The following is a 16,900-nucleotide window of genomic DNA, read 5'->3' as shown; positions in this document are numbered from 1 at the left end:
ATCGTACCCCAGATGATAATATGTTGCCGATAGGTTGAGCACACCGACGAGGTTTGTAATATAATATTTCTCTAACATCGTATTTGCTCCATGTGTGAAATTCCTGAGCACTCAAATGGATAAAAAAAACTGTGGTCGATAAGCTGACACGAAGGCTCAGTTCTGCATAAATATATTTCTCTCATTGTGTTGACATGCATGTGGGATTGCTGGTGTACTTTGACTACTTTCACTGAGTACTTTCCTACGGCATAATCTTCTGGGACGATGCAGCTGAGTTTTAGAAGGTATTTATTCTACGCAAGTGTATAGTAAGTACTGTATACTACTTATATATGAAGTTGATAACTGAAGTAATATACAGGGCGATTCAGACGTCCCTGCTACTGGATTTTTATACAGCTTACAACACCATCAAATACCATGTGCAATATTTTCGTATTCTGCCGTCCCCTATGTGCAGACTATTAATCCTACATTAAAAATAAACACGACTGTTTTGTGTGAAATTTAATGTAGTTAAGTTATAGTATTGGGTTATATTTTTGCGTGAAGCAACAATTTTTCGAGTTATTTAATATAAATACGATTAAAAGTCTCTTATTTACGTGTTTCTTCAATAATTCTATAACTGCAGCCTCTAGCGAAAAAGCATCCCAGTACAAAATTTAACTACATTAAATTTCCTACAAAAAGGTCCTGTTCATTTTTTCTATAAGACTAGTAATTTATGTATAGCAAGTGCCAGAATATGAAAAATCTTTTGAAGGGATTGCGGGTTGCATAAAACTCAGCAGTAGGGGCAGCTGAATCAGCTTGTATATAACAACGAAGAACAAGCACCTACCAGACATCGGGGGAAAATAGGAAACTAGTTGTGACTTCGTCGTAGTGTCGAGCTCTTATGTAGGTGCATCCATCATCATTACTACCTAGACCAGTGGTTCCCAGTCTGGCATAATTGGCGCCTCAGGGGTAAAATGAAATTTTCTGTGGGGTAAAAACTAAGGGGTTCGATTATGTTTCTGTCAATTATTTTCAAAGGATCATCACTATTATCACAATTTGTAAGGCTCTAATGGTGATTATGTAAGTATCAATAATTACTTTTTCTCAATTACTGGCATTACTGTGGAGATTACAGTTCCTCACACAGTCCGCTTTGTCCTGTACATTGCTGACAATAAAAAAGAGACATTACGTAACAAATGCTAAATATTTCAAGAAAAAGTCTTCTTTAAGTTGCAGGTAGTGCCTGGAGTAGTCCAGAAATTGCTTAATTACTCGCTTCGAAACAGATAATTGAATTAATTGGCAGCACAACACAGCAGTAATTGCATAAGGGCTTCTATAGTGCTATATACAGTATTATTATTATTACCATTATTATTATTATTTTTAGAGTGGTTAGACACAAAGTATTGACAGCCTGAGATCGTCCAATTTCTGCCAGATCGGAAGTAAACAGTGCAGCAATCAAGTAATTTACAAATAGTCAATATAGTGCACACATTTGAAGTTGTTTGATTTTAAATGGGGTTGCAGTGTGTAGGTCAAGCAAGTGCCGCAATGGAGAGGAGTAATGCAGGGGAAGTACGCTTTGTAACAAATGTTTACCGCTCACTGTGGATAGTTAGCTTTGCTATCTGAGAAGGAATTGTGGGTAGCACTTGCGATGCACCACGATTCCTTCATCATTCATTCTAAAACAAACACAGACACACACGCAAACACACACACATACACTAACACACAAAGTAAACATCATTCATATTTCATCATTTTAAAAATTGAAGTATTCCAAGAAAAGGCTTTCATTCTACACTACTGGCCATTAAAATTGCTACACCAAGAACAAATGCAGATGATAAACGGGTATTCATTGGACAAATATATTATACTAGAACTGACATGTCATTACATTTTCACGCAATTTGGGTGGATAGGTCCTGAGAAATCAGTACCCAGAGCAACCACATCTGGCCGTAATGACGGCCTTGATACCCCTGGGCATTGAGTCAAACAGAGCTTGGAAGGCCTGTACAGGTACAGCTGCCCATGCATCTTCAACATGATACTACAGTTCAACAAGAGTAGTGACTGGCGTATTGTGACGAGCCAGTTGCTCAGCCACCATTGACCAGACGTTTTTAACTGGTGAGAGACCTGGTGAATGTGCTGGCCAGAGCAGCAGTCGAACATTTTCTGTATCCAGAAAGGCCCGTACAGGACCTGCAACATACGGTCCTGCATTATCCTGCTGAAATGTCGGGATTCGCAGGGATCGAATAAAGGGTAGAGCCACGGGTCGTAACACATCTGAAATGTAACGTCCACTGTTCAAATTGCCGTCAATGCGAACAAGAGGTGACGGAGACGTTAACCAATAGTACCCCATACCATCACGCCGGGTGATACGCCAGTATGGCGATGACGAATACACGATTCCAGTGTGCGTTCACCGCGATGTCGCCAAACACGGATGCGACCATCATGATGCTGTAAACAGAACCTGGATTCATCCGAAAAAATGACGTCTTGCCATTCGTGCACCCAGGTTCGTCGTTGAACCCACCATCGCAGGCGCACCTGTCTGTGATGCAACGTCAAGGGTAACCGCAGCCATGGTCTCCGAGCTGACAAACGTCGTCGAACTGTTCGTACAGATGGTTGTTGTCATGCAACGTCCCCATCTGTTGACTCAGGGATCGTGACGTGGCTACACGATCCGTTACAGCCAAGCGGATAAGATGCCTGTCATCTCGACTGCTAGTGATACGAGGCCGTTGTGATCCAGCACGGCGATCCGTATCACCCCCCTGAACCCACCGATCCCATATTCTGCTAACAGTCATTGGATATTGACCAACGCGAGCAGCAATGTCGCGATACGATAAACCGCAATCGCGATAGGCTACAATCCGACCTTTATCGAAGTCGGAAACGTGATGGTACGCACTTCTCCTCCTTACACGAGGCATCACAACAACGTTTCACCAGGTAACGTCGGTCAACTGCTGTTTGTGTATGAGAAATCGGTTGGAAACTTTCCTCATATCAGTACGTTGTAGGTGTCGCCACCGGCGCCAGCCTTGTGTGAATGCTCTGAAAAGCTAATCATTTGCACATTACTGCATCTTCTTCCCTTCTTCTAGTCGGTTAAATTTGGCGTCTGTAGCACGTCGTCTTCGTGGTGTAGCAATTTTAATGGCCAGTAGTGTACATTTTAGTTACGTGCGGGAGGGGGGGGGGGGGGGAGGCAACAGACGGCAGAAGGTGGACGGGGATACCAGCTAATGTCTGATTGCAATCATGGTCTAAGACAGGTCGGTAACCATCTACCTATAGGGCCGTACTCGCGCAGTAGGTCTTCGCGAGCTGCTACTGTCCCCAGTCTGGATATAGTGCAGGAACGGCGGGGACGATTGGCGTCGTTACTGACGTGTCGCTGTTTGCCGTTGGGCAGGTGGCGAGGCACTTCTACCACAAGGAGATGCGCATCGAGTTGGTGCGCGAGGAGCTACTGTTCGACACGGTGCACGTGACCTTCCAGCTGACGTTCGACAACCGCGCCTTCACGCTCGCCTCGCTCACCATGACCCGCGAGGAGAAGCACCTACCCATCAGCGCCTCCATGCTCTTCGAGATCTTCCCCTTCTGCATCGTCTTCGGGTGAGTAGCCTATTCCGATCAGTCAGGTAAAATCGTAGAGGGAGACCAAGAGATGAATACACTAAGCAGATTCAGAAGGATGTGGGTTGCAGTAAGTACTGGGAGATGAAGAAGCTTGCACGGGATAGAGTAGCATGGAGAGCTGCATCAAACCAGTCTCAGGACTGAAGTCAACAACAACAACAATTGTAAATCTGATGATCTGGGGATATTCACATGCGCGCCCTGATTGGCGAGCGCGGTTAGTCAAGCTGTTCATCTTTTTTCTTTCTTTTTTTTCTTCATTTTCTTTTTACGATGATGGTGATTTTAGCCCGTTTGAACACCTCACGTTTTTTCCCTATATCTTTATTACCACGACGTCTTTAGATTACGTCCCCTCAGCCCCCCCCCCTACCCCCACCCCAGGCTAACTATTGGCTTCAGGAATAGTTTTTAAGACTTCCTCCTGTTGTCATAGGTAGCTTCATATATGTTTCTTTCCTAGCACAAGCAACCGTGTGCGGTTACTTTTTATTTTTTGATATATTCACGGTGGGGAATATATGGGCTATTTAATCACGACCCATGTATAAATTTTCTCATATTCGTATGCGCATGCGCATTCAAGTAACTTCCCTTGTCCCGCGCATGTGCATAGGCAGCGGGTCGGGCGTGTAAGTCAGCGACCATTTGTACCTGCAGTTTATGGCGGGTCATGGCCCATCGAACATAGGCCGGAGTGAGGTGCAGCGTACACCATTAAGTAGTGGTTTGACTTTGTACATATGTCCTGTTTGTGTTTTCCTTTCATTTACAAATGTATAGCCATGGCGTTCTTTTAATCATTGACAAAGGTCTTCTTAAGCACTTGTGGGTTTTATTGTGCTGAAGAAGGTGTAGTTATCTACGCCGGAACCTAGGTTAACACTAGGTCCTTTTTTCGCAATCGAGGCGGGTTTCTAGTTTTTTAATATATTAACCAACGATTGCTGACGCGCTGCGATGTTGAAGGTTCTTGAATGGTCTCAATAATGTTACTATTAATATTCACTGCAGGATCGTAAATTGGGTATAAGTTCAATATTACTTTTCAAATATTTTAAATCTGACAAAAAATTGTAAATGTATTTCATTGCAAGATTATAAACTGGTCATAGGTTAAGTCTCTCTCACCTAAATACCTTTTTATTTAGAATGAAAATTAAATAGACTTCACTAACAAATTACTTCTCACTGTCTTTTGAATTAAGAAATTATTGTTTTCATAGATAGTGGTCTTCCTATTAATCGTTATCTAGCATGAGCACAATAGACAAACTGTTGATTCTGTTACACCATTAATATGCACTTTTAATACACAAGGGGAGACCAATATTGTACAGAAGTTCACTTGAATAGGAAGAGTAATTGAAACTTGTATAATTAAGTAACTTTGTGCATTTGAACTACTTTCAGTGGAAGGGGGCCCTTAATCTTGACCACTGTAGCAGCGCATACTAAACACACTTTCAATACACAAAAGAAACAAGCCCTTAACAAGTATGAACATGTAACCTGCAACAGTATCAGTTCTCAAATCTTACTGCAGTAGAACACAACTTGATGTGGTTATAAGACAATAACTCATCTTTGGTTGATTTTCAACAGACTGCACTGTGATCACTTACTAAGCAAAAATTTGTAAGCCTCAGTTTTGAGAACTTTCACTTTAGAAGTTGGCAACAAAATTTTAATAGGCAGTTTTAGTGGAAAAAATATTTTCAGCAACCATTATTCACTATATTACTCAGTTCTGCTAAAACACTTAGCTTTAATGTTCTTTCAATAAGGACTCTCGGTAATCACTTTAGCATGGGAATGACTCTAAGTAGTTGTGTGACTAGGGATAAAAATATCAAGGTAGGTAAAAGAGTTCGAGTATAAGTCACCTTATATTTGCGCACACTAAAACATCCAATGAGCTGATCCTTCACTTTACATATTTACAATTCTTGGTTCTTTTCTAGTGATTGCGCAACGTGGTGGCGAATGCATGTTGGCAGGTGGATTCGCAAGTAGAATGGCTGGATTCTGTCATTTCTTGGTGACGATGATAGATACCAATTTCAGAACAGTTCCAGCTCTTTATCCATCCATCCGAGGCATTGGAAAGTGTCAGGAAAAGCTTCTCTCGGAAACAGCACAATACACAACTTTTATATGAGCAGTTGACTGTTTGGTAGCTCGTCCCCGACTAACACTTGGTTCCACCTTTTCTACCTAGCCAACCACAATTTGCGCGCGCTACACAGTTCCGTTCCCTAAGGGAACCACAACACCTTTTACATACAAAATAACTAAGAACCCTAAGTGAAGGTCAGCTCTTTACATAACAGCAAACAAACATTTTAAATAAAACAGAACCTTTGCACATATTAACATTTCTATAAAAACTATTTAAACAAATTCCAAATATGTACAGTAAGTTATGTCTCCCTCCAATGGGGACAAAGAATTTTAATGACAGGTGCACCACATTATATAGAATCAAATCATGACATCAAAGTTTTTACAAAGAAAGGAGTATACAATTTTGTGTTATCTATTCAATCTAACACATTTACAGAAGCTCAATGATGTGACATTAAATAAAACAAAAGGCAAAATCAATCAATAGAGTATTAGAGCTATGGTGTTATAAGGGGCGCTGGCACAGTCTGGTGTCCATAGTGTTCGAGGTTGACCACCTGTAGCCAATGAATGTAGTCCGTAAAGACTCAGAAAGTTAATTGTTCCCTTGTCTGTAAACACTAAGGTTTTAATAATAATTCATATCTTTCCACGTGGCTGCAGCCAGAAAATATTGCAGCCTGCATCAAGCATGCGAGCATTATGAGGACTGTAGTCGACTTCGGTTTAGTGGAAGAATTTTGGGAAAGTGTGCTTCATTTGTAAAGGAGACCGCATATAGGACGCTAGTGCGACTTATTACTGAGTACTGTTCTGATCTTTAGGATCCACACCACGTCGGATTAAAGGAAGAAATCGAAGCATTTCAGAGGGGGGCTGCTAGATTTGTTACCGGTAGGTTCGAACAACATGCAAGTATTACGGATATTCTTCTGGAATTCAAATGGCAATCCCTGGAGGGAAGGCCACATTCTTTCCAAGGAACACTACTGAGAAAATTTAGAAAACGTGCATATGAAGCTGACTGCAGAACGATTCTACTGCCACCAACACACACGTAAGGACCACGAAGATAAGATACAAGAAATTAGGGCTCATACGGAGACATACAGACGGTTGTTTATTCCCCCGGTCGATTTGCGAGTGGTGCAGGAAAGGAAATGACTAGCAGCGGTTCAGGGTACCCTCCGCCACGCACCACACGGTGGCTTGCGGAGTATGTACATGAGGATCTAGTTACTTCCAAAGTAGGAATTATTATGACTGATAGTATACCTGTGGAAAAGGGTTGGGGCGGCGGTGCCACTGTGCAGCGAACCACTCTTGACAAGGCTCATCATAAACTTACGAAACCGGCAATGCAACACGCGGCGCTCAAGAAAAACGTACAACTGACTGGTGCTTGGCCAGTTTCACTCGACTCGCTGACACGTCAGCACAAAGCCATTTTAATCGAACTGCAGAAGACAGGACGACAATAAGTAAATTCAGTACTCCAGGTCAATGATCGTTCTACACAGAAAATTGATTAGATTCAAATTCTAATTCTAATCTTCGTAAGTTATTGTAGAATCTGTTGAAGTGAGAGACATGACGAAAAATAATTCAATTGCAAAACGAGAGGAACAAAAGGTACCGTTTACTTCATTATGTTTGTAGAGGGCGCTTCAAAAATTTTATTACTATCTTTGAATACAAGTTTCTTACAGAAAGAGAGATAAAAGTCCATGTAAACATATGCCCTAAAATCATTCGTTATCGAGTTATTAATGAAAGTTAACGTTCAGTGGCTTTCCAGGTAAAACCCAACAACTTCACTTATTTAAAATGCACCCGTTTCATTTATTGTATCCTAGACTGAGTTGTGTTGCCAGGGAGAACTGATTACATTCGTCTTTCGTTAGCGAAAAGTGCTCCTTTCAAACATGGCAGATATTCATTTCGAGAGCAGGCAGACATGATTTTTACATACGGCCGCGCAATGTCAAGGACATGAGGCGGCGCGCCTGTATCATACTTCGTTTCCAGGTCGAAGACAACCGAGTCATCCAACCTATGGTGCTGTGTATCGTCGCGATGCCAATATAGGATCCGTAGCATCATATACTATTGATCGAGGAAGACCACGCGTTGCTCGTACGACTGACCAGGAAGAGCACTTCCTAAGAGCTGTTAAAGTAGAGCCAGTTATCAGAGAAAGACACAGTGGTTCAAATGGCTCTAAGCACTATGGGACTTAACATCTGAGGTCATCAGTCCTCTAGACTTAGAACTACTTAAACCTAAGTAACCTAAGGAAATCACACACATCCAAGCCAGAGGCAGGATTCGAACCTGCGACAGTAGCAGTCGCGCGGTTCCGGACTGAAGGGCCGGCTAAAAACAAATAGCCCCGGCATGTTGAATGTCGCTAAGTTGAGCATGGAGAATACTTCACGAGAAACTCATGTGTCCGTATCATCTTCAACGTGTGTAGGGTCTTACATCTGCCTATCACCCACCACAAGAGAAATTTTGCCGATGGTTTGTAGCACAAACTGTCAGTCCGTTGATTGCCTCTTCTGTTTTGTTCACTGGCGAAGCAACGTGTCGGAGAGATGGAACAACGAATTTCCACAACCGACTCATATGGACCTATCGCAATCGTCATGCGTCAGTTTAAGATTAATGTGTGGTCTGAAATTGTAGGTCACTGCCTGGTAGAGCCTTATGTTCTCCCAGTACATTTTACAGGTGCTCTCCACAGGAACTTGAGTCAGAACATTCTCCAAGATCTACAACTAGATGTTTCCCTGCAAATAAGAAGCAACATGTGCTTTTTGCTTGATGTAGTTCCAACACATTTCAGTCTCATTACTCGAGAAGCACTGGCTGTTATCTGCCACTGGCTGGCATCAAATGGATAGATAGAGGAGGGCCAGTTCTATTGCCTGCACGTTCCACTGACCTCTGTTCTTTGGATTATAGTTTATGGGGCAACCATAAATAACTGGTCTATCCAGCTGTTCACCCAGATGTACAAACTCTTGATTCAGGAGTCACGGACGCCTGCGGAAACATTCGAAACCGTCAAGGGGCATCTGAAAGAGTGTGACAGTCCATGATGAGGCGAGCGTATCCGCGTTTAGATGCAAGAGGAGGACATTCCGAGCATTTATTATGACTTTATGTGTTGATGAGCTCCAGTCACCTAAATTATAAACTTTCCTTAATAACTCGAAAGCAACAGACTTCGGATATTTGTTTATGAGCTTTTTTCTTGTATTTATTTAACGAACCTGTCCCAAAGTTTGTAAAAGTATTTTGGAAACACACTGTACGAGTATATAACATGGTTTCACACACACACACACACACACACACACACACACACACACACAAGTTATAATGTTAATGTCCAAATTTGACAACGAGTACAGAGCACTCGGAGTCACTTGATATAGTAAGCTCCTCAGATCAGCCCCAAATGATTGAAGTGGGTACTCGTTACGAATGTGATCTATTGTTTACTTTTCCACTCTGCAGTCTCATTCAGCAGATGGACCGAAACACCCCTGCTTTAGGGTGGCCCTTGGTCCGTCCTAATGTGGTTCAGTTTCGACAAGTTTTGGCGCAATAGTTCGAATCCCTCAAGCTTCTTTGTTGTATCTTGTACCAAATGAGTATTGTTAGTGGATGTTCGTTCCAGCGTTTCTCTCTGAATCAAACGAGGGTGGTTTGCTGTGATTTCAGACGAGTTGTTGGTGGACCTTGCATGGAATCGTACAAGGAAGAGTTCTTACGAGAAGTTATCTTCTTTAGCAATCTTACTTTTAACTGTTTTCCCCCTTAGAGCTTGCCGAGCAATATTAGCTACGGCAGATAACTGCTACATGGGAGTCCGACCAACTTATGCCTGAGATAGAGCTCCCTTTGTTGTTGTTGTTCTAGATCTTAGTTCTTTTTTATTCAGTTCGACCAACTTATGCCTGAGATGGCGGCCTCTTTGTTGTTGTTGTTGTTGTTGTTGTTGTTCTGTTGTTGTAGCAGCTGCAATCTTCAGTCCGAAGACTGGTCTGATGCAGCTCTGCAGGCTACTCTATCCTGCACAACCATCTTCAACTCCGAATAACTACCACAATCTATATCCATTTAAACCTGCTCACTGTACTCATACTTGGGTTTCCCTCTACATTTTCTTGCCTCACACCCTCACTCCCCCCTTCTCTCCATTACCAAACTGACTATTCCTGGATGCCTCAGAATTTATCCCACCAACTGATCTCTTCTTTCACTCAAAAAGTCCCATAAACTGCTTTTCTCCCCAATTTCATTCAGTAATCGCATTATTTACGCGCTTTAACAATCTAAACCTTAGCACCCTTCTATAGCACCACATTTTTTCTTGTCTGAACTGCTTCCTTTCTACGGCTCACTTCCGCGCTAAGCTACACTCCAGGCAAATACTTTCACAGAAGACATCCTAACACTTAAATTTAAATCCAGTGTTAACAATTTCCCTTTTTCAGAGATGCTTTGCTTACTATAGGTCAGTCCGCATTTTATATCCCCCCCCCCCCCCCCCCACTTTGCCCATCGTCAGTTATTTTGCTGCCCAAGCAGCAAAACTCATCTATTGCTCTTAGTTTCTCATTTCCTAATATAATTCCCTCAGCACCTTGTGATTTGATTCGACTACATTCCATTACCACTGTTTTACTTCTGTTGATGGAGTTCTCATAAGACATATATTGGGAGAATATTTTATGTATAGGAATTCGTGTCACAACAGTTACTAATCCCTTTCGAATTAAGTGGAGAAAAGTAATGTTGTACTCTTTCTGGCAATTAGTTATCCACTTTTTAGCGCGCCTCCTAAGTTCCTGCCCAACAGACACGGTGTTTACAAACGGGGTGTCATTAATTCATTAGTCGTCGGAAAACTGGTCTGTTTAGCGGGAATGCTGCTATCACACCCACTATCAGGGCAAAACGGTACTCTCAACACTGTTAGAAAAAGTTGATTCCAAAATGTGATATGCGGGACTGCAGTTCCCTTCCTCTCCTTAAAAATCTGTGACTGAAGTACTGAAAGTACTACGATATTGCCACTTGGAGGGCTGAGTGGATGGTGTATGACGAATCTTTTCATATGAAGCAAATTCAGTGAAAAAGGTTTATTCATTGGTTGCAAAACTTTAATCGTCCAGTTTAACATTATTAACCTATGTTTTACGTTATGTTGGTCCCGCAGCATAGTATACGTCGATATAAGACATTATGGAAATGAATGCTGCAAACCAGCTGCAATAAGGTAATATGTTTCTTAATATTTTACGCGACAGGCCTGTTTCAGGTCAAGTGACCTGCGAAATAACATTAATAAGATTATCTGTACATAAATTGTGGCTGTTTTACGTATTCACTTGGCCTGGTACTTACGTCTAGTTAGAAGTGAGGATCATATTGCATCTATAGTCAAGTCTTTCTGTCATGCCTCGGTAAGTATAATAGTTTACTTTGTAAACATGTAGCATCATACTAAAGAACTCTCAAAACTGATCTATCAAAATATCTGACAAAAACGTATTTTTACCTTTCGTAACTACAAGAACTATTATACTTGCCGAAAAGTGATACAAAGATTTTACTATAGATGCAATATGGTCGTCACTTCCAACTAGACGTCACTTGATACAGGCAATAAGACGAAACAGGCCTGTCATGTAAAATGTTAGAAAACCTGTTACCTTTTTGCAGCTGGTTTGGAGCATTCATTTCCATAATTATTAATCTAAATTGCCACCACAGCTACTATGTTCTCTAAATTTTCCTCTAATTCTACTTTCGTCTCGTTGAGTGTCACGTGAATTTCCCTTTTATTTAAGGGTAATTTTGGAAACCAATGCGGTGTAGATGCTTTTAAAGCCTTACAAAGGGACAGCGCCTACTTGTAATCACCGATTTATTCCAAATTTATGGTACACGCAGGGCTTGGCCAGCAATTAAAGTGAGAGCGCCAGATGGCAAAGCGTTTGGAAAAAAATGGGATTTTTGGTACGGGTCTATCGAAACATTAGCCGTTTGTGTTAGAGTAGTTTCCAGGCAGCGGTTGCATGAAGAACGGTAATCCGAGTAACTCTGGGGAAATATTTTTTCTTTCTTTTCTTTTCAATTTTTGCGTTATTTGCACTGCGAATAAACCTAAATAATGCTCAATGTAATGTATTGAAAATTTGGGATTGCAGTAAATTCCCAAGAAAGGACTGTACCTACAGCGAGTGGAAGACTCTGCAGTATAACTTCCCAGGAATGGATTGTACGAGGCCTGTTCGGAAAGTAAGGTCCAATCGGTCATAAAATGGAAACCACTGTGAAAATCAAAAATGTTTTATTTGCAACGTTTAGCTCCACATTCCAGCTACTTCTTCACATAGTCGCCGCTCCGGCTTAGACATTCGTTGCAGCGTTGTACCGACTTTCCAATACCAGAGGGCTCCAAATGTAGCTCGTAACATGGCAGTGTCATCGTAACTATTTCGGTGCGTGAGAGACAGCACGCTGTAATCGAATTTCGGATTCGAAGAATTCGTCCACACGTGGAGCACCGTCTCCTTGAGCGTGACAGAGGCAGATCAAACACAAGCGATGCGACATCTGCAACAACGCGACGCCTTGGGTTCATTGTCAACAATCACCATCCTATTTTTATCTAACTTAAGGAACACATTCGAGGCCTTCACTTCGATAGTGATGAAACGGTGAAAGCGGAGGTCGGGTTGCGGCTCCGTCAAAAGACAAACATTCTACATGAAGGTATCAGCAAACTGGTCCACTCATGGGAGAAATATGCTCGTCGCCGGTTTGACTATGTCGACAAATAAATATGCAAACACGAACAATAAATATGTAGAACGTTAATAATTCTTGTTCTATTTAAGAATCTTTAGGGGTTCTTGATAAACGTAAACATGGTCCATAGTAGACTGTAAATCGTGCGATTAGCTAATTTCGGCTAAGCGTAATTGTCAAGCACATTTGTAACATCTGTATTCCACGTAATTTTTCAAATCACACTTAATTACAGACATTTTACGATATTTACATACATTATACGATATGGCTACTTTTTACTTGTAATTAAGAGTGATTTGAAAATGACATGAAATACAGATGTTACAAATGTGCTTGATAGTGATGCTTAGTCGAAATTAGTTAATCGCACGATTAAGCATACTAAGGACCAAGTGTACGTTTATTAAGCATTTGGAAGCTGTGGATCCCCAAAAATACTAAATAATAAGGATTTTCGTATAATAATACGATCATATTACTTTCCAGGACGCCCTCGCAGTTCTGGAGTCGGATCGAGAGTCATACCTGTGTACCTCAGTTAGTAGGACAGCTCCCGGCCAAACTGTCGTACTATAAATTTGTCAAGAAGCTTCGTGACTGCCTGTCACTACGCTGGAGAGTGGAAAGATTCCCAGCATTTGCATTTACTGTTGTATTGCACGTATTATCTTGAAGCAGTTGCAGTAGTAATAATTTAAATATCATCTGTCTTATTTCCTAAAGCTAGTTCTCCCAACAAAACATCTTTCTTCGTTTCACGGTACTTTTTCGGTAATTTCGGATGTCTGTTGTCATTTGTCTGACACTGTTTCCATTCTGGGTGGTCTTCACCGATGTCTATTTTCTTCCAGTCAATTCTGGCTAAAATATAAGTTTGGGGACGATGTTCGTCTAGGTTTTCTCGCGTGCAAAAGTAGGATGCGCATCGAAACAGTTTTTTCGAAGACAAGAAACACCAGTACATTATGAATTCTGAACCATAAGAGGTGCCTATGCCGGCCAGACCAGGTTCATCGAATGGACGCTGAGTGAAGGTCCATGTAACGAGTGACAGGCACCATGTTAAGGCTTCTGACTTTGAGAGTTTTCCCATCACCACCAGCGACTAGCACATATGAGCTAGTACGAGACCCTAATGGCGCCATTGCTAGAGTGTTAAGATGCGTTAGCACGACTAAGCAAAGCTAGATAAGCCAAAAAAAGAAATCAATTTCGTAACGTCACAGAAGCTTCTCTAGACATTCGTATCACCTGTGAAAAAATGTGACAAGAAGACATAGCAGCCCGCCATAAGTTTCTTAACAATAATTAAAATAATTCCCGTCGGCAATCGAATGTAAAGACGCTATGAAGCTGTTACGGTATCTCACCCCTTGAGGCTAATAGGCTATAATTTCTATAAACAAATATCACTCTTTTCATGTCATATACGCAGCGGGTACGGCGAAGAGTTCTTGAGTTACACAGCACATTAAGCATCTGAACGGTATGGGAAATGCTTTCCGTAAGAGAAATGGTGTTTCCCTGCATTTTCACGTTTACCATTGTTTCCACACAATGTATGTACGTAACGATTGTTGCCCTATCAAGCTGATACGATACTTGAAAACAGAGGACTTTGCAAGCTGATATCGAACTGCCATCTACATGCAGAGTGGCAGTATTAAAAGATGATCTGTCTTTTGTGGAAGTACTTCAGTAAATCATATGGTGTTATCACGTAATATGTAACTCTGCTGATTGTAAGCCAACATCTGCCAAAACATTGGCTGTTCTCTGATATTGTACAAATTCTCCCTCTCCCTCTCCCTCTCCCTCTCCCTCTCACTCTCACTCTCACTCTCCCTCTCTCACTCTCTCACTCTCTCACACTCTCACTCTCTTACTCTCTCACTCTCACACTCTCTCACACTCTCCCCCTCTCACTCTCCCCCTCTCACTCTCTACCCCTCTCCCCCCCTCACCCCCTCTCACCCTCTCACCCTCTCACCCTCTCCCCCTCTCACCCTCACTCTACCCCTCTCCCAGCCCTCCACGTCTCTGTTCGTACCTTCTGATAAGGAAAACCACGTAACAAAAGTTATTTTTAAATGTACTGTTGATTAAGGTTGTTAAGAAAATGCTAAATTGTTGTTTTTCAATTTTTACTTTAATATTAACTTTTCGCCATAACACACCCGTTTCATACCAAGCGTTTAAACAAATTTGTGTAATCGAAGCATCATAAAAAAGTATAAGGTCTGTTACAATGTTGCTTAACGAGGAACAAATCTTATTCTGGAGGTATTTCGTATTGCCTCATGGATACTAAAGTTGTTGCAGAGAAAATAGTTTTATAAATGTGAGAATTGCCGAGTTGGATCTTAGTTCGAAATCCACATTGTACTGGAGGCCTCCTTATTTGTAAGACAGCTCAAAGATGGAGGAAGGCAGCAACGTACCAACTCCAATACGACAGTGGCTAGTAAAGAAATGTGATGTTCAAACCAGTCTTCAAGTTGAAGACAGTTTTACCTCTATATACTAAAGTGTACCATTACTAAGTGAGAGAAAGACTGCACGGGAAATTGCGTGTAAGGCATATTCATAGTACAGTGTGTAAAGGTACGAGTTCTTCCACAAGTCTTCCATATCAACAGCGCCTTTTAACACTATCATACTCCTTTCACTATTGTGGTGGAACTAATCAGTATTTAAAAATTGAATAGAGCAGGTTGTAATTAAGCCTACTTCTGATTTTTTCAATACTGCATATTTCAAAGTTAAGTGGATATCGAAATAAGTGTCCAAGGAATAGAAAAGCAACTGGAATCACTCAACAGAGGAAAGTCCACTGGACCTGACGGGATACCAATTCGATTCTACACAGGGTACGCGAAAGAATTTGCCCCCCTTTTAACAGCCGTGTACCGCAAGTCTCTAGAGGAACGGAAGCTTCCAAATGATTGGAAAAGAGCACAGGTAGTCCCAGTCTCCAAGAAGGGTCGTCGAGCAGATGCGCAAAACTATAGACCTATATCTCTGACGTCGATCTGTTGTAGAATTTTAGAACATGTTTTTTGCTCGCGTATCATGTCGTTTTTGGAAACCCAGAATCTACTCTGTAGGAATCAACATGGATTCCGGAAACAGCGATCGTGTGAGACCCAACTCGCTTTATTTGTTCATGAGACCCAGAAAATAGTAGATACAGGCTCCCAGGTAGATGCTATTTTCCTTGACTTCCGGAAGGCGTTCGATACAGTTCCGCACTGTCACCTGAAAAACAAAGCAAGAGCCTACGGAATATCAGACCAGCTGTGTGGCTGGATTGAAGAGGTTTTAGCAAACAGAACACAGCATGTTGTTATCAATGGAGAGACGTCTACAGACGTTAAAGTAACCTCTGGCGTGCCACAGGTTAGTGTTATGGGACCATTGCTTTTCACTATATATATAAATGACCTAGTAGATAGTGTCGGAAGTTCCATGCGGCTTTTCGTGGATGATGCTGTAGTATACAAAGAAGTTGCAGCATTAGAAAATTGTAGCAAAATGCAGGAAGATCTGCAGCGGATAGGCACTTGGTACAGGGAGTGTCAACTGACCCTTAACATAGACAAATGTAATGTATTGCGAATACATAGAAAGAAGGATCCTTTATTGTATGATTATATGATAGCGGAACAAACACTGGTAGCAGTTACTTCTGTAAAATATCTGGGAGTATGCGTACGGACCGATTTGAAGTGGAATGATCATATAAAATTAATTGTTGGTAAGGCGGGTGCCAGGTTGAGATTCATTGGGAGAGTCCTTAGAAAATGTAGTTCATCAACAAAGGAGGTGGCTTACAAAACACTCGTTCGACCTATACCTGAGTATTGCTTATCAGTGTGGGATACGTACCAGATCGGGTTGACGGAGGAGATAGAGAAGATCCAAAGAAGAGCGGCGCGTTTCGTCACAGGGTTATTTGGTAAGCGTGATAGCGTTACGGAGATTTTAGCAAACTCAAGCGGCAGACTCTGCAAGAGAGGCGCTCTGCATCGAGGTGTAGTTTGCTGTCCAGTTTCGAGAGGGTGCGTTTCTGGATGAGGTATCGAATATATTGCTTCCCCCTACTTATACCTCCCGGAGAGATCACGAATGTAAAATTAGAGAGATTCGAGCGCGCACGGAGGCTTTCCGGCAGTCGTTCTTCCCGCGAACCATACGCGACTGGAACAAGAAAGGGAGGTAATGACAGGGGCACGTAAAGTGC

The 16,900-nt window shown here is 41.8% G+C and overlaps 1 protein-coding gene across 1 annotated transcript in view; it reads left to right on the top strand.

Moving 5' to 3' along the window:
- LOC124805180 (soluble guanylate cyclase 88E) overlaps positions 1–16,900 on the top strand; it is a 352,299-nt gene that overhangs the window by 249,868 nt on the left and 85,531 nt on the right. The window contains exon 5 of the mRNA XM_047265670.1: positions 3,467–3,672. Coding sequence (XP_047121626.1) covers positions 3,467–3,672 — 206 coding nt within the window. The remainder of the gene's footprint in view (positions 1–3,466; positions 3,673–16,900) is intronic.

The sequence above is a fragment of the Schistocerca piceifrons genome, chromosome 7 (genome assembly GCF_021461385.2).
Source record: "Schistocerca piceifrons isolate TAMUIC-IGC-003096 chromosome 7, iqSchPice1.1, whole genome shotgun sequence".
NCBI lineage: Eukaryota > Metazoa > Arthropoda > Insecta > Orthoptera > Acrididae > Schistocerca > Schistocerca piceifrons.
The sequence above is the reverse complement of the archived record's forward strand: the minus strand, read 5'-3'. Positions and strand labels throughout refer to the sequence as shown.